This window comes from Acinonyx jubatus, chromosome D1, assembly GCF_027475565.1.
Source record: "Acinonyx jubatus isolate Ajub_Pintada_27869175 chromosome D1, VMU_Ajub_asm_v1.0, whole genome shotgun sequence".
Lineage (NCBI taxonomy): Eukaryota > Metazoa > Chordata > Mammalia > Carnivora > Felidae > Acinonyx > Acinonyx jubatus.
This window is the reverse complement of record NC_069390.1, coordinates 93,002,112-93,028,432: the sequence shown is the minus strand read 5'-3', so window position 1 is coordinate 93,028,432 and position 26,321 is coordinate 93,002,112. Positions and strand designations below refer to the sequence as shown.

The 26,321-nt window shown below is 48.6% G+C and overlaps 1 protein-coding gene across 10 annotated transcripts in view; it reads left to right on the top strand.

Annotated features, from left to right (window-relative positions):
- GRAMD1B (GRAM domain containing 1B) overlaps positions 1-26,321 on the top strand; it is a 237,700-nt gene that overhangs the window by 54,133 nt on the left and 157,246 nt on the right. For 2 of the 10 annotated variants that reach the window (XM_053203959.1, XM_053203958.1), the window contains exon 1: positions 8,007-17,701. The exons of 1 other annotated variant lie outside the window; for it this stretch is intronic. In XM_053203959.1, coding sequence (XP_053059934.1) covers positions 17,328-17,701 — 374 coding nt within the window. In that variant the 5' untranslated portion in view covers positions 8,007-17,327. Of the gene's footprint in view, positions 1-2,527; positions 2,547-8,006; positions 17,702-20,080; positions 20,431-20,943; positions 24,799-26,321 lie in introns of those variants that run through there. 7 more of the 10 variants (XR_003413324.2, XM_027036796.2, XM_027036797.2 and 4 more) reach the window with 7 other exon arrangements.

Genomic DNA, 26,321 nt, shown 5'->3' with positions numbered 1-26,321 from the left:
TTGTGAGTTCGAGTCCCATGTTGGCTCTGTGCTGACCGTGCAAAGCCTACTTGGGATTCTCTCCCTCTCCCTCTCCCTCTCCCTCTCTCTCTCTCTCTCAGAGTAAATAAAAATAAACATTAAAAATATTTTAAAAATAAACTTTAAAAAGAGAAAAAAATTGTTTTTAAGTAACCTCTACACCTAATGTGGGGCTCAAACTCACAACCCCAAGATCAAGAATTGGATGCTCCACGGATCGAACCAGCCAGACACCTGTAGCTGTGTATCTTTAAATGACCTCTCCAAGCCTCATTTTTTCTCATTTGGAAATGAGGACAACACCTAATTCATTGGATTGATTTGAGGATTAATTGAGAGGGTGCCTGATTCTTAGTAAGCTCGCAACAAACGTTAACTGGTCTTACTCTGGTTGCACTTGCCTATTGACCTAATTCAAATCAAATTCTCTTCCTGCCTTCCGCGTAGAACCTGTGTATGTAAATTGTTCTTTATTACATTTCCCCTCAGAAAACAAGCAAATTGTTTCTGGAACCTGGGCCAAACTTACCCATGTAAAGTACTTACTGCCAACAAATTGGAAAAAATATCTTCACAACGTGTTATGGTCCTGAGGTAAAACATAAGAGTGTGCTAAGAGTAAAACAGGAACGGGAAGGATAAAGTAGTTTAGCTTTTAGAAGTGGGTGGTAACTTCTGTAAATCTAAAACTGTTCTTGAAATAAAGTTCATTTTTTTAAGAAGTCGTGGCAATGGGTTTCTGGACCCAGCTCTTCCACAATTAGTGGGTTGACTTCATCTTTTGTGGCTTGGCAAACAGGCTAACGAAGGCAGTCACGGGGTAGGCACTTCGCAAGCCTAGCACCTTATCTATAAGAAGTGGGGGCTGACTTCCTCTAAGGTATATTTGTCTGCTTTGAAACTCAAATGGAATAAACAGACAGTTGGGGGAAAATAAATTATGGCTTAATGTCAGCCTTATAATCAGGATTGGCAGGCATCCTCTGGGCAGGAAACTATGGAAGGGGAGGGTTATTTTCTTGAGTGGGGAGAGCACCGGAACTCGAGTCTGCCTGGGTTTACTGAGACAAGTTGGGAGATTCACTTATCTGGAGATCTTCAGAAGGGCGCTGGATACACTGAGACCAGAGACCATCAAGACCATCGTCAGTAAGAGAAAGAGGATTGATTACGCTCCCAATTCAGAGGGTTTTCTTAAGAGTGGATAGATAAGCAGCCGTTTCCAAATGCATTCTTGTTCTTTTCTTTAATTGCTCCCCAAAGATCCATAGTCCAAACCCTCTTCCCTAAGAAACCTGAGCTTTTCGTTAATCAGGAATGAATGTTCTGGGCAGAGAGCAATATAGTTCCAGCTGACTTCTCCTGAGACCTCCTGTATGATGTCCTGAGTGTGATGTGATAGTCTAATAAGGGAAATTATGACTCTGTTCAGAGCTGTCCCCAGGGACCCTGAAGGGCTGAGACAGACGATGTTCTTCAGCCTTGGCCTCTGCAGAAGGGTTTTACAGTGGAAAAGCAATCTCCAGAGAGTTTGAAGCTGGGAAACTAATGGCACTAGATGTCTTCAAACCTCCTGCACGGCCCTCCCTGCTCACCCCCTCCTCCATCATTTATGCATTCACACATGTTTAGGAAGCATACACCCTGTGTCAGTCGGTAAGCTCTGTAGCAGGATGATAAAGATAAAGGGACATAAATCTTGCCTGGGTGGCAGTTACAGTGTGAAGGGAGGTGGGAAACGCACATCAATAATTACGATACAAGAAGATAGTGATGTGTTTGCAAAGCACTGTGGGTAAACGGCTTTTTTTTTTTTTTTAATACTAGTAAGGATGGATTTGAATGAATATGGAGGATATTCTCAAAGGAGAAAAGAAAGAGAAGAAGCCACAAAAGGAGAAGGGGGGAGAACAAGAGCGTGTGCAGACCGGGCTACAGAACCTCAGAACTTCATTAAACTTTAGACCTGGAAGTGCCTTCTAAGGTCGTCTGGTTTCTACGTCAGTATGAGAACATCCCCAGGAGGTTCCCTCTCTGCTTGAACACCTCCGTGGTGGGGAACTCACCATTTCTTTTTGGATTAACAGTGTTTGGTCATCGAAGGAAATAGGGGTATCTCTAAGAATGGTGTGTGTGTGTGTGTGTGTGTGTGTGTGAGAGAGAGAGAGAGAGAGAGAGAGAAAAGGAGAAACAGAAAAAGGTAGGGCGGTAACCTAGATTAGGGTATCCTAGTGAGACCGCCTGAAGGACAGTGGGAGCAGTAGTTGCTGACTGGCTGTTCTTTGAGTGAAACTGGGGAGATTTTATTATGTTGAAGATGGAGCTTAATCTTCTGGTTCCAAGGTCCAAGGATGCAAGGGTGAACTTGCACAGGATGAGATCACGTGAGCAAGCCGTCAACAACGGCGACTTTGCTGTGGCCAGCAAGATTTAAGGCAATGCCTTATGACATCCTGAAAACAAGTTAGATTTACCTGGGGAGGCAAGATTAGAACCCGAGGACCCCAGAGAAGCGACTTGTAAAGGTGTTTTGGTAAGCTCCCATTTCAGCAGGGGGTGGCAAGCCTCATTGTAAGCAAACCAGCTGCGTGGAGCCTTGGGCTGCCCCATTTGTAAGAGGCCCGCTGTCTCTTCTGTGCTTGGAAGAGGTAGGAACATTGTGGGGACAGTTCTCAATAATAGGAGCCTCCGGGCACCAGCACTTGGAGAGCCCTGCCGACTCATCTCAGATGTACAAGTAGACTTCTTAACGGGTAAGAGGTATTAGAGACGCTTGGGTACAAATCAGAAATTAGGGCTATACCAATATTATTAGTTGCAAATGAGAAACTGCTTATGTGGCCTGCCTGACCTTGTCAGTAAAAAGATTTCTTGCCCGGCTGGCTCAGTCCGAACAGCAGATGATTCTTGTGAATTTGAGCCCCAGGTTGGGTGTAGAGGTTACCAAAAAAATAAATAAACAAAAAGTATGCATATGTATATTTCTTGCAAGTATCTCTAGAAAGTGAGTTCTGCTAAATATTTGGGATAGCATTTCTTTTTTCTTTTCTTTCAACGTTTATTTATTTATTTTGAGAGAAAGTGTGTGTACATGTGAGCAGGGGGGGGGCAGAGAGAGAAGGAGAGAATCCCAAGCAGGCTCTAGGCTGTCAACGCAGAGCCCAAGCCTGATGCAGGGCTCAATCCCACAGACAGTGAGATCGTGACCTGAGCTGAAATCAAGAGTTAGATGCTTAACTGACTGAGCCACCCAGGTGCCCCTGGGATAGCATTTCTTTTAAAAATATTTAGAATCCAATAGCAACTTTCAAGGAAATTGGTACTGACTTTGTGGCATATTTTAGCTAGGGGACAAATAGAAACTGACTGAATTAAACAGGGAAATGAAATGGATCAGTTTGCAGATTTGTGATCCCCAGTATTAATTTGTTTACCAAATTGCAAATCAGTCAGAGGCTTCATTTAAAAAATGACAAAACGGGGCGCCTGGGTGGCTCAGTCGGCTAGGTGTCCGAGTTAGGCTCAGGTTCTGATCTCACAGTTTGTGAGTTTGAGCCCCGTGTCGGGCTCTGTGCTGACAGCTCAGAGCCTGGAGCCTGCTTCGGATTCTGTGTCTCCCTCTCTCTTTGCCCCTCACCTGCTTGCTTGCTCCCTCGCTCTTTCTTCCTCTCTCTCTCTCAAAAATAAGTAAAATATTAAAAAAAAATGACAGAGCAGTTTGAATGGTGGCTGGAAACATACATTTTACAAGAAGTCGAAATAGAGGAATACGGCAGAGTGGAGAAAACACTGGCTTTGGATTCAGAATACCTGAGTTTGAGTCAGATCTCGACACTTAAAGTTCTTAACCTCTCTGGGCCTCAGTTTCCTCATCTATAAAATAGGAAAAATGGCACTTAGCTCACTGGATTTTTATGAGACCTAAATGGGAAAAGACTGTGCCTGACTCAAGAAATCCTAGGTGAATCAGACAGATTTTAGGATACTGGAACATTAAAAAAAATTTTTTTTTAATGTTTATTTATTTTTGAGAGAGAGAGAGAGCAAACAGGGGAGAGGCAGAGAAAGAGGGAGACACAGAATCCAAAGCAGGCTCCAGGCTCTGAGCTGTCAGCACAGAGCCCAACGGGGGGCTCAAACGCACGAACCATGAGATCGTGACCGGAGCCAAAGTTGGACGCTTAACCAGCTGAGCCACCGAGGCGCCCCGATACTGGAACATTTCTAATCTATGCCCGACTGATGTTGCATTTGGTTTAAGTCCTCGTTATCTTATATTTGCTTCGAACCAAAAGGGTATGAACCTATTACCTGCTAGTTTACAGATATATTTTCATTAAGTAGTGGTAGAATTGCAAAGTCGTGTATAAATCGAGTAATATTTAAAATGCATTAGGGGAACTCCCCACATAAAGGAACTCTGTTTGTGTAAAGCTAAAGGCCTTTCCAAAAGCGAATTGTTTTTTTAAATTTATTTTTGAGAGACCGAGAGTATGAGGGGGGAAGGGCAGAGAGAGGGAGACAGGATCTGAAGCGCGGCTCTGAGTCACGGACTGTGAGATCGTGACCTGAGCCAAAGTCAGACGCTTAAGGGGCTGAGCCACCCAGGTGCCTCAGAAGCAAATAACTACTCTGTTATATCTTTTGTGCAAATCTACGTGTTCTTATGTTGGGATTAGTTCTATGGAGGTAATTTTGTTTCATTAACTTCTTGCTGTGTGTGGGCTTATGAGAGAATTGCACGCAGAATGTGTGAGGAACAAAAGCAGAATGTTTGGACCCCTAAGTGTGATTGGTTTTTTAGTTATTCTCACCGGTGAAAATGCGACCTCCGAAATCTACACTGGAACTAATTAAGGAAGAAAATGACCAAAAGATGTTTGATTTACACTGTTTTGATTCCAGCCCTGTGACCTTGGCCAAGATTTGTCTTGTTAGAACCTCCATTTCTCATCTGTGAACCTGAGTGGGACAGAGTGGAGGAAGGGTGGACCCAATATCTAATGCAATTGGACTAAATATCTAATGTTTCTTGCATACCTATAATTCTATCACCTAAGGAAACTTTTTTTGCTCATACTGTGTTCCAACTCTCAGACAGAGTTAATAAATGTCTTCCAAGAGTACTAGCTTACTTCAAGGGAATGGTTGAGGATATGGGAAACGGGACTGTTTCTTTTCCTAGAAATAGGGAGGGACAAGGTCACTCAACATTCAGTGACATTTTACGTTTATTTGGACACTCTTCAGTTACTCAACAGGTGGCTTCCTCATAGAGTGTGCCTTATTCAAGTTTAGTAATTGAATAAAAATGTTCATGCATGTAAAGAAACGATCTATTTTAGTGGATTCCTTTTTATTTTTATTTTTATATATTTTTTAATGTTTAATTTGTCTTAGACAGAGAGAGACAGAGTATGAGCAGGGGAGGGGCCAAGAGAGAGGGAGATACAGAATCCAAAGCAGGCTCCAGGCTCTGAGCTGTCAGCACAGAGCCCGACATGGGGCTCGAACTCACAAACTGCGGGATCATGACCTGAGCTGAAGTCGGACGCTTAACCGACTGAGCCACCCAGACGCCCTTGGATTCCTTTTGTAAAACAAATGATTTGTATTATATGAATGGTCAGTCCGACACGTGCATTTTTAAAACCTGTGTTTTCATACACCAGGATTGCTTTAAAGCAAAGTAGACCTTTCTAGTTCATCGACTCTGAGAGCTACACTAGACTTTAGAGCTCACCCAGTATAACCAATCCCCCAAATACCAGTTTCAGGGCATTTAAAATACCTTGCAGTCACTGAATCAAGGCAAGTTATGAAGGCAGTGGTCCAGAGTGTCAGCAACTTAGAAGAAGGGTAGGGGAAATGCAGGCCCAGAGGCCACTGGCCACTAAGGACAGCTTGAGGGCAGAGTGCAGGCCAGGGTAGCAAACTGGCTATTCCTGAAAAGTGGGAACATCTGAAAGTGTGACTTTCATTAAGGCAAGAGCTCACACTAAATGCAGAGTTTTGCAGGAATTAATTATTTACAGTTCCCCCCCCCCCCCGGATGCATTCCTTGTGGAAAGATAAAGAGCTCCCGGTGTAGTGGGAATGGCTGTCCAGAGCCGGATTACAGGGGCTGCTGCTGAAAAGACTCCGCTGAGCCCAGCCTCCAGCTCCTTCTGGAGTTATAACAAAACGAATCTAAGTTTTTGTGTGTGAAATCGTATGTAAAGGCTAGTATCCCCCTAGTGCTTGGCAAACAGGCTGTTGTTTCCCATCAGAACTGAGCAGTTTTTACAATCTCAGCACTCGGTCTCAAGGTAATAGGTGACCACAGTTCTGTTCCAACTTGGAAGCAGTTTGGAGCACAGTACTCAAACACCTCTACCTCTCTGGATCTTGGTTTGCTTATCTGTAAAAGGGGGCTCTTTCCTGATTTACGGAAGGTGGAGTGGCCCCAGTGCAGGGCGGAAATAAAGGCCTTCTGTGGTTGTTTTAGCACTTGAAAGAAATCTTTTCCTAGAGCCTTGGAGCCTTGCTCTTTGAGTGAGTTAAGCTTGTAGCTCTTTGAGTCTGGGTCATTGTTTGCAAAGCCATTTATTATCTGGGAAGCTGTGCCTTTTTGATATGCAGCTCAGTAAAAGCCTGTAACCTCCCTGTGCCTGTTTCCTAATTTCTGAAACAGAATGGGGGGTCCCTGGGTGGCTCAGTCGGTTAAGCGTCCGACTTCAGGTCAGGTCACGATCTCGAAGTTTGTGAGTTTGAGCCCCGCGTTGGTCTGTGCTGACAGCTCAGAGCCTGGAACCTGCTTCAGATTCTGTGTCTCCCTCTCCCTCTGCCCCTCCCCTGCTCACGCTCTGTCTCTCTCTGTCTCTCAATAATAAATAAACGTTAATGGGGTGCCTGGGTGGCTCAGTCGGTTGAGCATCTGACTTCACCTCAGGTCATGATCTCGCGGTCTGTGAGTTCGAGCCCCGCATCAGGCTCTGTGCTGACGGCTCAGAGCCTGGAGCCTGCTTCGGATTCTGTGTCCCTCTCTTGCTCTGCTCCTCCCCCGCTCATGCTCTGTCTCTCTCTCTCTCAAGAATAAATAAAACATTTTAAAAAAATAAAAAAAATAGGTAAATGTTAAAAAAAAAATTAAAACAGAATGAGCCGTGGAGATAACGTGATGGATCAGACCTTCAAAATCTCTGTTCCATCATTCCAGAATTTTGTGGTCACCAGGATGTAAATTCCTTCAGGGCACAGACTTGCTTTTCCAGTACCTAGAACGGAGTGTGCTCCATAGATACGTTTGAATGGGTGAATGAGGAAAGATTTATAGTAGATCTAGTCTCTTGTTCTCATTCCTCTGTCAACTGAACATTATGATTCAGACTGTTCCTTTGTAATTCCAAGAATGTACCGGGCTCTCTTTTACACCCCACAGCCTTTCCATGTGTGGCCCCTCTGTCTGGAAACATACCTCTTTCATCTGCCTGGAAACCTCCTATGCTGACCCTCAACCTTGGTTAGGTACTGTCTCCTCCATGAAGTTCTCTCTGGATCAAGATCTCTCTCCCCTGGGCCCACGCTGCATTTGACACATGGCTTCTGTTGAAGGGGATTTTCATACCAAATTGTGGTTCCTGGATTGTGTTATGCCCAGAATTCGTGATCCCCAAAGACCACTAGGGAGCCGAGTCCGATGCAAAAGCAAAGAGCCTTTATTCGAGCTAGCTCGAGCTCAATCCCCTACCTGCACCGACGCAGCGGTGAGATACCAGGGAAAGAGAGCGAGTTTCAAAAGGACAAAGGTTTTATTGGGGCCTGGGGGCAGTTGGTGAGGTAATGGCTATGGCCTCAGCCGATTGGCTGGGGAAGGGTCCTGGGGAAGGGTCGAGTCCTGTTAGGCAGGTGAGGGGGGGGGTTACTCAAGGGGAGGAGGTGTGGTCAAGGTGAAGGACACAGAACAAGATGGAGTCGGCTGGCGTAGGCCCGCCCTTTCAGATTGGTTTTCCGCTCTCCCTTCCCTCCCAAGGTTTGAAGCAACTGAGGCCAGGGTCACCTTTGATAGGCATTCAAAAATTATTTTTAGGAATAAATGAATAGTTTCACAGAAACTTTTCAGAAACCCATCACAGTACCCAGTGTTATGGTATGCTTAGAGTCTGGGCATAAAAAACACTTTTTGATTGATTTGCTAGATTACCAGATACTGGACCAAGCTTCAATTTTCTTAGCAGATCCAGGCAGAACTCCATTTTAAGTGGCATAATCATATAGGCACGTTTTGTTCCTCTGAAATGTAACTTCTACCAATGATAAAATACAAATACACCAATTAAAAGGAAAAAAACTCATTATCCCTATGACCTAAAAGCCTCCCACCCCTTTTCTCCTCCCTCTCCCTTGCTTTCCCTCCTTCCCTCCTCTCTCTCTCTCTCTCTCTCTCTCTCTCTCTCTCTCACACACACACACACACACACACACACTACTTTTCACAATCCAGCTGTAGGTCCTAGAAGAGTGTTGAACACAGAAGATGCTCAATGGCTAAAATTTTTTTAAACGTTTACCTATTTTTGAGAGAGAGAGAGAGAGAGACAGAGCGTGAGCTGGGGAGAGGCAGAGAGAGAGAGAGACACAGAATCCGAAGCAGGCCCCAGGCTCCTGGCTGTCAGTGCAGAACCCCACTCGGGGCTCAAATCCATGGATGGGGAGATCATGACCTGAGCCAAAGTCAGATACTCCACTGACTAGCCACCCAGGCGCCCCCCAGTGGCTATTTTAAAAATGACTAGACGTTGGGGCGCCTGGATGGCTCAGTGGGTTAACCATCTGCCTCTTGATTTCGGCTCACATGATTTCATGGTTCCTGAGACTGAGCCCCATGTTGGGCTCTGTGCTAACAGCACAGAGCCTGCTTGGGACTCTTTCTTTCCTTCTCTCTCTTTGCTCCTCCCCTGCTCACACATGCACTGTCTCTCCCTCTCTCTCAAAATAAATAAACTTAAATGAATAGAAGGCACCCACTCTTTTCACTGCTTAATTTCTGGAGTAAGTGTTATAACCTTGCAGCCTCCATTTATTCCGTTTGTTCTTGAACTCCTATCAATAGCATTTGTTCTCTTGCCACTCCACTGCTGTTATTCTCTTGAAGGCCACCAATGACCGAATTACAAAACCTAATGGAATTATCTCGGTCTTCCTCCTGCCTGACTTCATTATGGTGTTTGGTATTGTTTATCATTCTGAAATGTGATGTAATTGAAAAAGCATGCGTTTTAAAGCAGAGAGACCCTAGTTTACATATTTTTGAGTTTTATTTATTCTGAGACAGAGAGAGGCAGGACTTGAACTCGGAACGGTGGGATCATGACCTGAGCCGAAATCAAGAGTCGGACACTTAACTGATTGAGCCACCCAGGCTCCCCAAGACCCTAGTTAAAATATATATTTTTTTTAATTAAACAAAATTTTTTATTTAAGAGGGAGAGAAAGACAGAGTGGGGGAGGGGCAGAGGGAGAGAGAATCCCAAGCAGGCTCCATGCTGCCAGCACAGAGCCTGATGCGGGGCTGGAACCCACAAAACCATGAGATCACGACCTGAGCCAAAACTAACAGGACACCCAACTGACTGAGCCACCCAGGCACCCCCGCCAAACCCTAGTTTAAATGTGTGCCCATCTACCACTTGCTAGCGTGGGTAAGTCACCTTTTAACATCTCTTGTCACGGGGCACCTGGGTGGCTCGGTCAGTTTAAGCATTAGACTCTTGATTTCGGCTCAGGTCATGATCTCATGGTTGGTGAGATCTAGCCCCACACCGGGCTTTGTGCTGACACTGTGGATCCTGCTTGGGATTTCTCTCTCTCTCCATATCACTCAAACCCCTCCCCAACTCACTCTCATGTCCTCTCTCTCTCTCTCTCTCAAAATAAGTAGATAAATATTTTTAAAATTTTTTTCTTTTAAAACAAATAAATATTCAAAATAAAATAAAATCTCCTATCATCCTAAAATGGAGTTTTGATGTCTATTTCTCAGAGTGGGTGGGAGGGTTAAATGGAATTTTGTGAACACTTAGCCCAGTGCCTGGCTTGCAGTAGGCATTCAATAAATGTTGGCTCCTTTCCTCCCTGACTTCCGAATCATCCCTCATTCTTGGTTTTCTTCCAATCTACATCTCTGAATAGATCTTCATAAGGCTTTTCTTGCTTGCTCACCTCTTATTCTATGTTTTTTTCCTGTCCTATTTCAGATCTTCTCCATCTTTTACCCAAACTGTTTGCCGTGCGTTTTGTTGACATTCCAAAATAGGGAATGTTTAGAATAATAGTCTCCAAATTGGTCTCTGTGTATCCAATGTTTCGCTCCTCCAGTACATATTTCGCAGTCACTAGAATCGATGTTCCTCAAATACAGATTGATAGACTCACTCCCTCCCTGCCCCCCCCAAAAACTTGAATAGCATCCCTGTGTTTAAAGAATAAAATCTACATGAAATCATTATTGCACTATATGCTAACTAACTTGGATGTAAATTAAAAATAAATTAGTTTTAGGGGTGCCTGAGTGGCTCAGTTGGTTGAGCATCCAGGTCACGATCTCACAGTTCGTGGGTTCCAGCCCTGCGTCGGGCTCTGTGCTGACAGCTTGGAGCCTGGAGCCTGCTTCAGATTCTGTGTTTCCCTCTCTCTCTGCCCCTCATGTGCTCACACTCTGTCTCTCTCTCTCAAAAATAAACATTAAAAAAAATTTTTTTTAAATAAATCAATTCAAAAAAAACCTTTAAAAGAAGAAAAAAAAGAATAAAATCCAAACTTTGAACACTTACCATTTTGATTGTTATTTATCCTTTCCTTTATGTCCTTCCATATGCCCTGACTTATCTCTGCCTATTTTCAAAACCCTTCATGAGTTTTTACTCCTCAGTGCCTTTACTACAACCTTTGCTTTATTCCATAATGGCCCATTCTTCTTTTCTATTGAAATTCATACTTTGTCTTTTTAAAAATTTTTTTTTAATGTTTATTATTTTTGAGAGAGTTAGAGAGACAGAGAGCAAGCAGGGAAGGGGCAGAGAAGGAGGGAGACACAGAATCGGAAGCAGGCTCCAGGCTCTGAGCTGTCAGCACAGAGCCCGACGCGGGGCTCGAACTCACAGACTGGGAGATCATGACCTCAGCTGAAGTCAGCCGTCCAACCGACTGAGCCACCCAGGGGCCCCCATACTTTGTCTTAAATACCAATTCCTTCACGGAGCCTGCCCAGATCACCTTTTTCCTTCTAGTTAAAATTTATCAATCTTTCGACTCATACTTTGTTTGCACTTATATTTTGCACTTAATTTATTCTGCCTTGCTCTACGGGGTGCCCCGTGCACAAACCGTGTCTTATTTGTCTTGCTATATTCCTAGCACTTAGTAAGGAACCTCACACAGCGCTCTAGCTTAAATACTTACAGAGTTAAACTGAGTTGAAAGCACGAATAGTCATGCTTCCTAACGAGGGTGTTATAAAGGGACTTAATTCAGCATAAAAAGGGCTAACATTTATAGACTGCTTACTATGTGCCAAGCACTTTTCTAAGTGCCATATTCTGTTTGATGCTCACGACAACCCAGGAGAGAGATGGTATTAATTGCCTTGATTTTACAGGCGAGGAAGCCGAGATGGAGAAATTAAATAACCTACCCCCAAAGCAAACAGCTGTGAAATGGTGGAAAGGGACCTAAAGCTCAGATAGCATCCCTGGGGCCTGTGCACCTAATCATTAGGTTATATTGCCAGTCGCATTTGGCACTTCCAAGGAAAGCGGTGGAAGGTCCAGAGCATGCCACCTGCAAGGACAGCAAGGAGACAGGGTGACGTCAGGAAGTCTCTTCCGGCCTTGGTTTGCACAAAGACCGCCCTTGAAAGCCTTAGAGGACAAGAGATGATGTCTGTGTGTGCCTTGGTATCCCAGTTTCAAGAACACAGGCAGCCAACCGTTGTGCAAACCATTCTTCTTTGACTCCTAAGCCTTTTGATGAGCAATTAAACTAGGGAGGCTTATCTGGCGACAGTCCTCCTGAGGTGACGTCATTGTTCACCCTGGCCCCTGCCAAAGGTTAGCTAGCGGAAGCGCTCTGCCAAGCTTATGCATTCCTCATGGCTGAGAGGCCTCGCCAGCACCCTGTCCTCAGGAACTGAGACTCCATACAAGTCTCGTGGCATTTTCTTCCTTTTCCTCAGAAGGAGATGCTGGACGTGGTGGCTGGCCGACTGTGGTTTTATTTAGATTGTGTTCAGCCCACACGCTCTGCCCTCCTCTGACCACACAGATCCCGTGTGGTTTCTTCTGCCTTCTTCAGTAGCTAGCTTCTGCACGGAGGAAATGAGGTAGGGATTGGGGAAGGGAACAGAACCCATATACCAGGAGGGGTTGAAGCCCGTTCTTTCCAATTCTTGCTCCCGTCTCCCCATTCCAGGCTCCTTGTCCTATCACCACCCTAGCGATGAGTCCCTGATACATTTCACCATGCAATGCCGTTTGTAGGTTTTGGGGAGGTGTTTAGTATTCAGTAATAAAATGTCTGGGATCAGAAATGCATCACTTCAAATGGACTTTGTTTTAGGCATAATTACAATGTTTTTATTTTTTTTAATGTTTGTTTTTGAGAGAGAGAGAGAGAGAGAGAGAGCACACATGCGTGCGTGTGCGCGGGGGAGGGGCAGAGAGAGGGAGAGGGAGACAGGATCTGAAGCAGGCTCCAGGCTCCAAACTGTCAGCACAGAGCCCTATGTGGGGCTCGAGCCCACGAGTCCTGAGATCATGACCTGAGCTGAAATCCAACGCTAACCGACTGAGCTACCCAGGCGTCCCTGAACTGCTTTTTTTTTAAACAGAGAGAATCTGGGGGCTCACAGATCCAGATGGTGGGGTGGGGACCCTCTCTTTCCTGCCACTGCCTCTAACTAAGCTCCAGTTACCTTTAACGATGTTCAGAGAAAGCCATTCTCTCCATCCTTGCTCATACATTCCAGTCCCTAACTGGATTCACTCTCAGTAGATGTTAATCATCCACCCCGAATCTCCCCGCACTGAGAGCCTCACTCCCTCTTGCTCAGCCACAGAAGGAGAGCCGGAGAGTAAGGTCTGCCGTCCCGCACTTTGTATTTGGAGATAGATAATAACCCTGCGCCGCAGCATCCTTGACATTTCTGTCAGATTTCCAGCTTCTCTGGTATTAACAGGGTCTACTTCACGTATACCTGTTGCTTGCTTCTTGCTTCATTCCCTTGTGATGTGGGCCAGCCCTTGGGTTTGGTTGTTCTCATGTTGTGTAGGAGACAGACTCCACTTCCCAGCCTTGAGGATGGGGACCGTCTGGCTTGTGGTGGCATTACTGGAGGGGACGCTCCTGCCTCCCGCCTGTGAGTTGCCTACCCCTGGCATCCCCGGGGGGCAGGTGGGACGGTGCGTCTGTGGGCGCCCTGCGCCTGCCCCTTCTATCCCACGCTCACTTGGATGTGCACCCAGGAGAAATCTAGCCTCACAGCTACTATTTTTCGCTTAGGTTCTCTCCTGACGTTTTGGCCGAAGAGCGGACTATAGTTAGTGGGCCTCCAGAAGTAATAGACAGCTGTTGGGTGTCTTGTGGCTGCAGGAGAAGGGAGCCTGAGCAGCTGAACATAAACAACAGTTGCTTGGTAATATGAGCTCCTTTCATTTAAAGTCAGAGGCCTGGCTGCTGGTGGGGGAAGGGAGGCCAGGTTGTTCTGGCCGGCACCTGTCTGGGAGGCCAGAGTACCAGAGAGTCTGCTGAGAGCCAAATATGGGAGAGAGGTGGTGAGGGGGAGGCCTGCAGAGGAGAGCAGGGGCTCAGGTTCTGGAGCGCTGGGTGGAAACTCTGGTCCTGACGCCCTGCCACCAGCTGCTTTGGGAAATTGTGTTTCAAGATTTCGAGCTTCCATTTTCCCACTTGTAAAATAACCGAGGGAGTTGAAGAGCAGCATAGAGCTCCGGGATATACCCAGCTGACATCAGGGCTGGTAAAATTCTGGTGCCACAGGGAGCCCCTTGCCAGAGTTGATGCAGTTGGTGAGATTCCGGTGGCCTCTAATGGGCTTGAGAAGACCTAGGTCCAAGTTCTGGCTTTCTCATTGATTGTCGTCATTGTTACTTATCTGTGACCTTGAATAAAGTTCTGCCTCGCTCCTAGGTCGCTGGGAAGATCAACTATTACGCATGAAAGTCCTTTACAAAAGTGTAAGGGTTACTACACGACAAAAGACACAGGATGCTGAAGAGACTCAAAGGGCGGAGACACTTGGTTCTTCCCTCAACATGCCAGTAGTCTTAACAGTAATGATGGCTCGCCTTTGAAGGAGATTTTGTTTCTCAAAGCAGTTCCCTATTTATCGTCTTACTCAATAGGGCCATAGGAAAAAGTAAACAGAAACTGAGGGCGAGGGGCGGGGTTACGGGGGGGGGGCGGAGGATGTGTTTTGAACAGGCTTTTAGTGGGTGACAAGGTTATGACTTCAAGGAAAGAAGTGGGGAAGGGACTACCGGTGGAAATAAGCAAGGACAGGGCTAGGGACTCGAGGTACTCAGGGTATCTGCTTCTGAGCCAAGGGCAACCATTTCAGTTTTAGTTTGAAGGAGGTTTGCCCTCAGGCCAGGTGACAAATGTAAATGATCGTTCTCAACCACTGCTGTGCCCAGGCTTAAATCAAATCTCCTAGGATTTTAGATTTTAGGCCCAGAATCTATCGTGGGTGGGAAAAGTGGCTGCAGTGTGTGGGAAGAGGGAGCTTGGTGACTTTAATGCCTTTTAAGAGGCATCCATTTAAATTTAGAATGCTCCTGATAAACTGCAAGGATCCTGCTCCCCTTGTGAGTCTCTCTCCCCGCCAGGTACCCATCAAATCCTTTAGCCCCATCCCTCCTGTTTTTGTTTGCTTGCTTGTTTTGTCTTGTGTGGCTTCCAAGTGAGGGGTGGTGTTGTACCTTCTTCCCTCCCTGAGACCCCAGTCTCTTACTTCAGCAGGCCCCTCAACAGGCAGGTTCCTTGCAGTGGGAAGTTATCAGATCCCCTGCAAAGCACTTGTCCTTGGAGGAAGTCCAAGGCAGTGAGCAACTCTGGCGCCTTGGCTGAACTCCGGATCCCCAAGTTTGAAGTTGCTGTCCAGACTCCTCAGCAATCCTGGAGCCAGAGGAAGTGTTTGTTCCTTGCCAGGCTTGACACCTGAGGGCGGGGGTTTCTCCTTTCTATGCCACGTCCGGGAGTTAAAATAGATTGCTTCCAAACCACCTTTGAGTGAGCCAGTGACCGGATGTGGGGAGTCCGAAATAAGACGAGCTGATGTTCCAGGGAGTCATCATTTACAGGTGGGCCTGGCCTTGGCTTTTTGGCCCAGGGGAAAACTTACTTCCCTCAGTTTCCTGGCCTCTTGGAGCTGGTGCGGTGTCTGAATGCCTTGAGCTTCCCTCCATGGGTCATTCCCGGGCATCATGGACCTGTGGCCAGTTGTCAGACCATGCTTGGTGTCTTGCTGAACTGCAGGGGTGTGTTTTCTTGCGGTGAGTTCTTGTAGTCTTTGGGAATGTGATTTTGCCTCAGCTTTGGGACACTCATGCCATGTTCCCGAGACCTTCACCCTGGTAGGGAAGCTGGGTGTCCGCTCCTCACTGGATCTTGGACTCATAGACAGGGGCGGGGAAGAATAGGTGAATCGCTTTGTGGATTTAACGGTGCATTCGTCTGTGCTCCTTTTGGTCTACTTGAAAGCTACTGTCTCTACTTTGCAGAGAGGCCAATAGTGGAGAGGCATATGTGCTGGGCTGGAAGGGAGAATGGACCATACAAACAAGCCTCTGTTGTTGAAGCTGGGCTGGTTTCCTGAGTGCCCCAATAAAGTGGATCAACTTTAGGGCCAGTGTCTTAGGGCTGTAGGTACCTGGGTCTAGGGAGTGAATGGGTCAGCATATCTTCAGACACTGTCAGGGCTGATTCACTTTCTTAGGTTCCATGACCTGGGGATATCCTAGACTTTTTGTGACCCAGTCCATGCCCCTTGCAGGTTGAAGCAGAACTGAAACATCCTCCAGGAACGCAACTCCCAGGGGCCTTGCTGAATGCTTTGCCTTCTGGGTGCTCACCCTCCTCTCACTTGATTTTTGTGCTAGGGGTGGGGCTATGGTATGGACAGGGTCGCTCAAGATCTAGAAGGATCAGTCCCTCTTCCTTACTGGTCCTGTGTGTCCTATGTCTCTCACATCCTATTGTCTGTGCTTCTTTGGTATGTCGTGTCTGCTGTCCTCAGCTTACTCCACAGGAGAAACGTTCTCTCTTCTCAGCTTGTCGTTTTGGAAGCAGCCTCTGGGAACCTTGCTGTCACCCTTTGTCACCCAGCTTTCCTGTGCACCTACCTGCACCCCCAAATAATTCAGAGAAAGCACTTTTTTTAGAAGACATCCAGCGGAAAAGCCCCCGCCTTTTCCCTCAACCCTATGTCTTGGGTGGCCATGGAGAGTGAGGACTGAATTCCCGGATTCCTCCGTTCCCCTTTTCCCCTCCCCCCCCTTCCCCCAAAGAAAAAGCTGGGCGTTAGACTGATGAGAGTTGCCCGGCCAATCATTGCTTTGAGAAAGTTTGGTTTGTGATCCTGTTTCATTAGGCTGATTGGAGCAGCCTTTACTCAGAGGTAGAGTCCCTCCCCAAGGGATTCCGGGTACAGTTACCCTAGCCGTCGCTGGCTGTGCATGCCCTTTCTGGACAGAAATGACCTCCCCTCCCCTCCCCTCCCTCCTAGTCCCCCCTCGCCCCCCCTCCTCCTTTTTTGTTTTTATCTAGTGTCTCGCTTCCTCTCTCTCTCTCTCTCTCCCTCTCTCCCCTTCTCCCTCCTGCTCTCCGTCTCCCTGCAGCGCCACGCCGGCTCCCCAGCCCGGTCGGCCGATCGCGAGCCGCTGAGAGTTTGCCGAGCCGCCCCCCTGGGGCCCCGCGCCGCCGAGTCCCGCTAAGGCGAAGACGCAAGCAGGCCGGGGAGAGCGCGGAAGAAAAACAAGCGGGCGCGCCGCGGGAGCCCCAGGAGGGCGGCCGGGTGGCGGCGGAGGGCGGACGGGGCGGGCCGGCGCCGACGGCCGGGGGAGCGCGCACGGGAAAGTTCGGCCCCGGCGGCCGCGCGCCTGCCTCGCGGCGCTCCGGGAGAGGAACTTGCCCTCCGCGCGGCTCGAGCGGCGAGCGTTTCCCACCCGAGAGCCGGCCGAGCGCGCCGCGGCCGGGGGTGGGCGGCGAGGCGGCTGGCGGAGGGCGCCGAGCGAGCGCGGACGCCGCGGGCCCCCATGCCGGCGGCCAACATGCTGGAGAACCTGCAGCCGCCCGCCCTGCAGGTGCCCGAGCCGCAGGGCGCGCCCGAGGGCAGCCCGCTCTGGTCCAGCTCGTCGACCCCCACGCTCCGCCGCCGGCGCTTCAAGATGCGCCGCATGAAGAACGTGCAGGAGCAGAGCCTGGAGGCCGGGCTGGCCCGGGACCTGCCCGGCGTCTTGGCCCCCGGCAAGGAGTTCCTGCAGCTGCCGTCCATCGAGATCACGCCCTCCAGCGACGAGGACACCCCGTGGTCCAACTGCTCCACACCCAGCGCTTCCCCGCGCCGAAAGCGCTTCCTCCTCCGCAAGTGGCTCAGGGTGAGGGAGCGCAAGGAGTGCAGTGAAAGCAGGTACGTCCCTGCGGCTCCCCCTGCCTGCCACCCTCTCCCCTCCTCCTCCCCTTCCCCGGGGCGTCCGGGGCCGAAGCCTCGCGGAGGCGCGTGGGGGGGGGGGGTGGGGGGGACTCGCCAGAGTGGGCCCCGGGCACTGCCGCGCCCCTCTCGGGGGGGGGGCTGGCGGTCCTTCGGCTTCCACGTGTGTCGCCCCCCTCCCCCAGCCGGGGCTGGGAGCCTGCGACTTTTCTCCTGTGTCCCACATCTACTTGGGGCTTCCAGCCGCATTCCATCTCATTCCATCCGCATAGCAAAATGAATAAAACCCGTGGCAGCCAACATCTGTTGAGCCCTTACCATGTGCATGCAGGTCGTTATGGTAAGCACCGTGTATCGCCAAGCTGAGTCCTCACAAAAACTCTGAGTTAGGTCCTACTCTTATTCCCGTTTCACACATGGACGTAGCAGAAGGTGAGAGAGGTTAAGTGGTGCCTCCACTTACACTTGTGTTTCTGAACTCCATTTCCATTTTTATTACTTTATTTTGGCCACACCAGCTTTGCGTGGCCTGGCCCACAAGGGTAGAGGACGAGCAGGCGGATTCCTGTTGAGTGAGATGCATTTCCCACTGCAGACAGTCTTCAGGGGTCTAGAGCTGCTCTCCAGCACTCTGCTTTGTGCTAGCTACTTCTTGCCTGGGTTAGTGTGGCATCCCAGTAGTGGGACAGGTTCCCCTTTTCTAGCACTGGGTGTGGAAGACCATAGGGCTGCTGGATACAGCCTTGGCTAGGAGGTGTGTTGGAGCCCAGGCCATTGCCTGGTGGAGCATGTGCGAGGGGAGCATGTCCTCACTGGCTCATTGATACCATGGACTCTACTCACGTTTAGACTCTAGGGCCCTGTGTCTCTCTCTTTTTTAGTGTTTTATTTTGAGAGAGAGACAGCATGAGCAGGGGAGGCGCAGAGAGGGAGAGAATCCCAAGCACAGATGCTTTCAGCACAGAGCCAGAAGTGGGGCTCCATCCCACCGACGGTGAGATGGTGAGATCGTGACCTAAGCTGAAATCAAGAGCTGGCGGCTTTGAGAGCCCCAAGTGCCCTGTTTGTGCCCTTGTGTGGGGCAGCTGAAGAATTGGCCACCTTCCCCAGGACTTCTCCTCCTGGCTTAGTCAATTTCATTCACCTCAGTAAGGATTTATTGAATGTTCTGAGCTCAGTCTGGTACCAACTGATGTTGATGGGGCCCTGGAGAGGGGAGGAAGGGCTGAGTAGAAAGAGGGGATGTGGACTTTGAGAAGGAGGATGGGTGGAAACTTGGATCGGCAATTAAGACCTAGGCATTTCTCTCCTGTTGAGATGGAACCATTGGAAGACAAAGATTTATGGAAGGGAGAGTCTCAAACTGTTATGGAAAGTACGAGGTCAGGGGCATGAGATCAGGAAAGGGGAACAGTATGGACAAAGGCAAAAGAAGCAGGGTGGGGGCACCAGGCTGGCTCATTTGGAAGAATCTATCGTTCTTTTTTTTTCTTTTTTTGTAATCTATATTTTAGAGAGAGATTGAGAGACAGAGTGCAAGAAGGGGAGGGACAGAGAGGGGGGAGGCACAGAATCTGAAGCAGGCTCCAGGCTCTTGAGTTGTCAGTACAGAGCTGAGGCTTGAGTTGTCAGTACAGAGCCAGAGACGCGAGGCTTGAACTCAAGAACCTCGAGATCATGATCTGAGCCGAAGTTGGACACTCAACCAACTGAGACACCCAGGTGGCCTTCTTTCTCTCTCTCTCTTTTTTTTTTAAGTCTTATATATTTATCTTGAGAGAGAGCATGCATGGGGGGAGGGTCAAAGAGAGAGGGAAAGAGAACCCTCAGCAGGCTCTGCCCTGCCAGCACCAGCAGGGAGCCCTAAGTGGGCTTGAACCCATGAACCATGAGATCATGACCTGAGCCTAAGTCAGTTTAACTTACTGGGCCACCCAGGTGCCCGGTTATCCTTTCAATATGTAGAGTTTTGTCCCGGGGCTTTTTGTGGACCTGACCAGAACAATTCTGTCTGGTACCTCATCCTGCTGACTTTTCCATAGAGTAGAGGGAAGAGGGGCAAACTTTATGGGAACTAATCTTTTTTTTTTTTAATATATTTATATTTTTTAACATTTATTTATTTTTGAGACAGAGAGAGACAGAGCATGAATGGGGGAGGGTCAGAGAGAGAGGGAGACACAGAATCCGTAACAGGCTCCAGGCTCTGAGCTGTCAGCACAGAGCCCGATGCGGGGCTCGAACTCACGGACCGCGCGATCATGACCTGAGCCGAAGTCGGATGCTCAACCGACTGAGCCACCCAGGTGCCCCAATCTTCCATACTTTTAAAAATCAGTAAGGATTTCCACCTTCTAGGTGTAGAGGAAGGCAGATCTTTTAAGTGATGGCTTGATGGATTAGAAGAAGATGTGTATATGTGCAGAAAAAGACGGACTCCGGATTCAAACTCACATTGGTGTCACTCCAGTCTCTACTCTTAGCCACTATTACACTGCCTCCTATTGGCATCTCTGGATCTTGGCAAAGACAAGGACCCCATCACATGTAGGCCTTAGAAGCGGAAGGCTTCTTGGAGAGAAAAGAAGCATTCGAGTGAATAGGTGCTTGGGGATGCCCAGCAGGATTCCCTGAGAAGGAGTTGGCATTTGGAAACAGTAGAGCAGAGAGACTATTGGACGCGAAGTCAGGAGACTTCAGTTTACATGTAAGTTCTGTAATGTAGTAAGTGTGGGACCTTGGACACCCCACTTCATTCACCTCTGTGTGTCTCACCTTCTCCATCCACGGAAGGGGGCATGTGTCTCAGGAGTAATACACGTGGAAACGTTTTCTGAACACCTGGGCGAAGGGTTATTGTCCATATTCAGTGAGGATCTCCCATGGAGCGGATGTATGCTTGAAAGTGTGAGCTTAGGGACTCAAGTGTCCTGGAGCAGCACCTGGGACTCCTCACACATTATGGGATTTGGAAACGATGGTTGGAAAATTACTCTGCCCTCCCTGGCCTGGCTTAGGGGGGATTAGCATACCGGGCCCAGCGTGGTATCCTTTCTTTCCACCTTCTACCTCGGAATCTCCCTCTGCACAGTAGAGAAAAGCACCTTTCAAAGGGCTGTGATGGCATCTGCTGCGGTGGAAGGCAGCGGGGCTGTGGATTTTAACTGCGCAAAGTCGAACATAGGGATCAGGAGAGCTGTTTTTTTCTCCTTTAATCCTAGGAAGAAAGAAGTGGAGAAATTGGTAAAGTTAGTGTGGAAAAGCACCTTGGAGGACAGTACTGAAATAACCCGCGTCCAGTTTTGTCTGGTTCCCCTTTGTATCTTTGCCGTCTAGCACCGCACTTGGCCTTGTATGGTGACCCGTGCATGTTCGTTGATGAATAAATTAAAAATGAGTGAATGAATGATTCTTTCTGTCTCTGCTGTTTGGAATGGAATTATCTTTATTCATGAGTCAGGGAGAGTTTCCTGGAGGGGATGACTTCAGAGCTGAGGTTTTTTTCCTGTGACAGCTTTATTGAGATGTAATTTACATACCATACCATTCACTCATTTATAAAGTATACGTTTTGGTGGTTTTTAGCATATTCATACATAGGCACCACAGTCCATTTTAGAACATTTTCGTGACCCCAGAAAGAAACCCGTATGCTATACGTACCACCCTCAGTCCTCCTATTCCTCATCCCCCCAGCCCCAGGCGGCCACACATCTGCTTGCTGTGGAGAGCAGTTTTGAATAGGAACCAGATGCTTGTTGGTGAGAGCAGTTTGGGGGTGTTGACAGCAGGAATGGACGGCCAAGAGAGTGGTCTCGATGAGGGATGTGGAAAATGAAGTGGTGACCTGATGGGCTGGCAGACTTGCTTTATGCAGAAGAGGTTGAATTTCAGTTTATCAGTCAGCCAACAAACATGTACTGAGATCCCATGGACATTGTGCTTTATATACAGAGAAGATTCACCTCCGTGGGAGACGCTGTAGGTTCTGGAACCAGGGAGAGGTGTGCAGAGTGGTATTTGAGGCAACTAATTCTTGCTACTTGGCAGGGGGGGTGGGGGGGGAACCCAGTGGGGAGGTAGAGGCCGAGCCTTGCACTGTTTTTCCAGTGGTCTGACTGGAAATGGTCTTAGCCACCACCATTTAAGGGAAGATGGCACTTTTTTTTTTTTTTGTGCTGGCCATGTCCCCTTCTGGGCTCCCTGAAAAATGTAGTCCGAAGTTGATGGGGCAAGCTCTTCGAATTAGCGCCTGCACGTCTCCCTAAACACCCTGGCCATAGCTGGTTGGAGAGATTGTTCACAATTCTCGGACCTGTTGGATTACCGTAAAAGTAAGAAATTAGAACCACATCTGGCAGAATGGCATCCTGTCCTCCTTTTCTGGAGGGACAAGGGGCAAATGAGTAGGTGTGGATGGCTGACTGTAGGCTGTCTTTCCAGGGGACACAGAAGCATTTCTCTGCTGCTCTCTCCCCAGGGTGCCCTCAGTCATTATTTGTGCCGCCACTTTCCTTCGGCCGGCTGGCCGGCCGGCCGTTCTGTCCCCTGCTTAGAGACCTTAGGGTCCGCACCCTGCTTAGAGACCTTTCAACGTGGAGCCTCGGGGTTTCTGCTGTGCTACACATGTGACCTCAAGTGGTACCTCTCACTGATTCTGCCCGGCCTGGTAGGCCCGGTTGTCCCTCTGGTGGTGCCAGCCTAGCCGGTGTGTGGGTTGGCAGGTAATGGTGTCATTGGTATATTTATCTTGATTCTTCAGCCCTTTCCTCTGAGCTTTGGAGAGAGTCTTGCTTCTGGTTTCAGCCCCATTTCCAGGGGAGCGGGTTGATGTGTGCATCCAAACCCCTGTGCACGCCCTGCCGTGTATGAGAAGCCCAGGGAGTGTGGGAGAGGGAAATTGCGTTCTTTCCTTAACACAAGACAATAAACACAAATGCAGAGGAGACCTGTGCTTTGTCAGCAGATTAAGTAAGGGATCAGTGCCAGATATAAACCAGTGAAAACCTCTACCAGACCCATAAATCCTTGGGGGCGGGGACTGTGTCTTAACTTTGTGCCAGGTTTTCTGCTAAGCATCTTAAATGCAAAATCACAATTAATCCTTGCAAGAAAGCCCCCAGGTGGGTTTTACGGCTGAGGAGCCTGAAGTTCAGAGATTAACTTGCTCCAGGTCTAACAGAAACAAGGGTGAGATTTGAACCATGTTCTTCTGATTCTAGAGCCTGAGTTCTTCACAGCCATGCTGTACCGTGTCTCCAGGGCCTGGACATCGTTGGCTCTGGAGTGTTTGAGGAAGCAAACACATGGTGGGGGGGTGGGGAGAGTATAAAAGAAGGGAGGAATGAGGTCAGGAGGATGGGACGACCTCTGAGGAGAATGCTGTAGCGGTCGTGGGCCAGCGCCACCGTGGGCGAGGCCCGTGCTGACTGGCGTGGCAAACCGGTCCGTGAAAAGCAGCCAGCCTTTGGCTGTAGACGCGGCTTCCAGATTCGAACCATTTGTGGAAACAGAGGTGGAGCCCCACGGACTGCTTCACACTGGCCAAGGCCCTCTGTGGGAGTTGGCATTTTAAGAGTTTCCATGGCGGTTACGTGCTCAGGGGGCCCGCGTGATGTGTCAGGCAGGAGACAGAGGTGATCTTGGGGCAGATGAGCAGGTGAGGATTTGGCCCTGTGTGGTTAGTTTCTCTCGAGTACTCTCTATCCAACCAGTTGCTAGGTTGGTCACTGCTAATTGCTTCTAGGGTAACGCTGTTTTCCATTAAGGCGTCTGAATGGCTAAGCTGCCAGGGGGGAATTTCCTTCCTGACCTCCGTGTGCGAGCCTCTGGGCCCTGGAGCAGGTGTTCAGATACCGAACCAAGCTGGCCTGAGAGCCCGACGTGGTTGCCGGGTTGCAGTGCAAGAGCTTGCTACAGCCTGAGGGCTCTTTCTGGAGCGTTTGCCCTCTTGGGATTCTCTCCTCTGTAGCCCACGTTGGTGTGGTGATGCGCCAGGGGGCTGCCGTACCTGGTGCGAAGGAAGATACAGCTTTTGGGGTATCTTGGGGTGGGGGGTAAGGGGATGGTCTGTGAGTTCTGGCGCTGTGACTTCGGGGCCTGCGGAATCTTCCTCCTCTCCGAGGAGATGGCAGAGCTTCCATCCGGGGGTGCAAGAACTGAAAATCAAACGTGGGCCTTCAGATGGGAGAGGGGGGGAGGCAGGGTGGAGACGCTTCGGGCTGCAGCAAAGAGCCGTCAGGCAGTGGCTGGCCACCCCCTGTGGCACCGGCAACAGCCGCGGTCCCCTTCTAAAAAGAGTCCCGGTGTCAAATACTCTCCTCTGTTTTCCAGACACCACGTGTCTGGATTTCCAATTCAGATAATACAGTCCAGAATCATCCGCGCGACGTGGCTGTGCCTCAGCTAATCAGGTCAGCGGTGGAAGACGAGAGGGATGAAGAAATCCGTGGCCTTTCCGTCGGAGCCCCGATACATTTTGTTGGTTCGATGGCATAAAGGCCTTCTTTCTGCATCCTTTGTACATACTTTGTTGAGGCTCTGGTTGCTCAACCCTGCTTTTTATCTCATCTAGATAAAGAAATACGGCAATAGGCACATCATGGTGGCAGATCTGGGTTATGGGCAGGAACTCAGGCCTCTGACCTCAAGTCTGGGCCAGTTTCTAAACCTATCACTTCTCTGGGGCTTCTTCATTCTTTGAAAGATCTCCTCATGTCAGCATATCTCTGAAGTGATGCCTGGCCCCAGCCTCCTGCCTCTCACCTACTCAGTCTGACCACAGAGGTTTTTTAGTCTTTGCTGCTTCTTGGTTAGCAGATTGAGTCAGGAAATGAAGGGGCTGAGTGAGGGAACGAAAAACAAACAGCGACCCACTTGGTTTTTTCCCCTTTCTTCTTAAAACTATGGAAAAAGGATTTCCTTTGGGGCCCAGGGAGGGAAAGGGGAACATGGTAACCCTGGCATTATTTGGCCCAACAATTAGGACGATACAGAAAGACAATGGCGGGTGGTTAGTTTAGCGGCACGTTTGTGAGTCTCTCCAAGGGGTCTTCCAGCTTGTCTTAAAAGAAAATTTTACATCATAAAAGTCAGTGCATATTGTGTGTGTAATAAAATAGCTAGCCAATGTAAAAATTTGGGGTAATAGGCAAGAGGAAAATACAGCTCATTCTACTGTGCTAACCCAACCGTAGGTAACATATTTCGTGTATTATCACTCACTATTTTTTCTCCTTCAGGTTTCCTTTTTTTTTTTTTTTTAATTTTTTAATGTTTAACTGTTTTTGAGAGAGAGAGAGTGTGTGTGTGAGTGGAGGAGGGGCAGACAGAGAGGGAGACAGAATCTGAAGCAGGCTCCAGGCTCTGAGCTGTCAGCGGGGCTCGAAATCACAAACTGCGAGATCATGACCTGAGCCAAAGTCGGACACCTAACCAACTGAACCACCCAGGCACCCCTCAGGTTTCCTTTTTAAGTGATAGACCTTTCTTTTTCACTCGCTTTTCTGTATCTTGTCCCTATAGAAGGTACAGTTGAACGTAAGTCTGTAGGTTGAGGACACGTATGTCTGTGAAATAAGGGGGGAAAAAAAGAATTTCTACAGTACTGTTTCTGGAGGAGCCATCAGGATGAGACGCTTCTCCAAAGTGGGGGTGAGAGCCCGCTCATCAGAGATGCCACTCAGCCTTGTCCTCATGTTTTCCATAACCAAGCTTGTGTATTAGTGCCAGTCTGACCCTGCAGAGCCATCCGCCTTGGTCTGGCAAGCGTTTGTTTTCTAGCTGGGTCATTACACTCCGGAGTTCTTCCTGACCTTTTGTTTCCTTCTCAGGAATGACAGTAATAAAGGTTACGCTGTACAGGGCGGAGCTTCTCCAGGGAACAGTTTGCCCTTCGCGTGGGTGACAACATGTGTTTTCTCTTCCTTTGTCCATAACGAACCACATCTTCCTGATATGTGAAGATCTCAGAAAAAGACAGAAAGAGAGAGAGAGAGAGGCCTCAGAAAAGAAGATTGTACCACTTCTCTTGGTTCCTTCTTTCTAAGTTTCAAGGCCCACTACTGAGAAAGTTCTTCCTGAGATCTAACTGTGAAATCCTCTCTAGTACAGTTCAAACTCATTTTCTCTATTTTTGTCCTCCGTGAAGACGAGAGCCTGACTGGTCATCATCCTTTGAGAATATTCCTTCAGAGACTTATTCTTAGTGGTAACTTGTGCTGTGGATTGTAGATTCTGAGGGAAGCCCTAGGTTTGTGCTGATGATTCCTTGGACCTCACGGCTGCTGGCGGGCCCCGCAGACTCGTGGGAGGAATTGACAGCCACTCGTGTTAGAAGACCAGGGTAGAAAGTGGCCCGCCCATTCAGGAAGTATCTAGTGACACTGAAAGATTCCTCTCCCTCAAGTCCTTCTCCATGCTCCGATTGGTTCCTTAAATGCCCCTATCAGTTGGCACGCTTTTTGTTTGTAGTTAGAGAGAGTAGGCTGAGAAATCAGATAACTCAGGAGACCTAATTCTCACGGTCCAAACGTTTATGGAACACTTATAAGGAATCAGGTGCTGTGCTAGGTGTTTGGGATACAGGGGACGACACAAA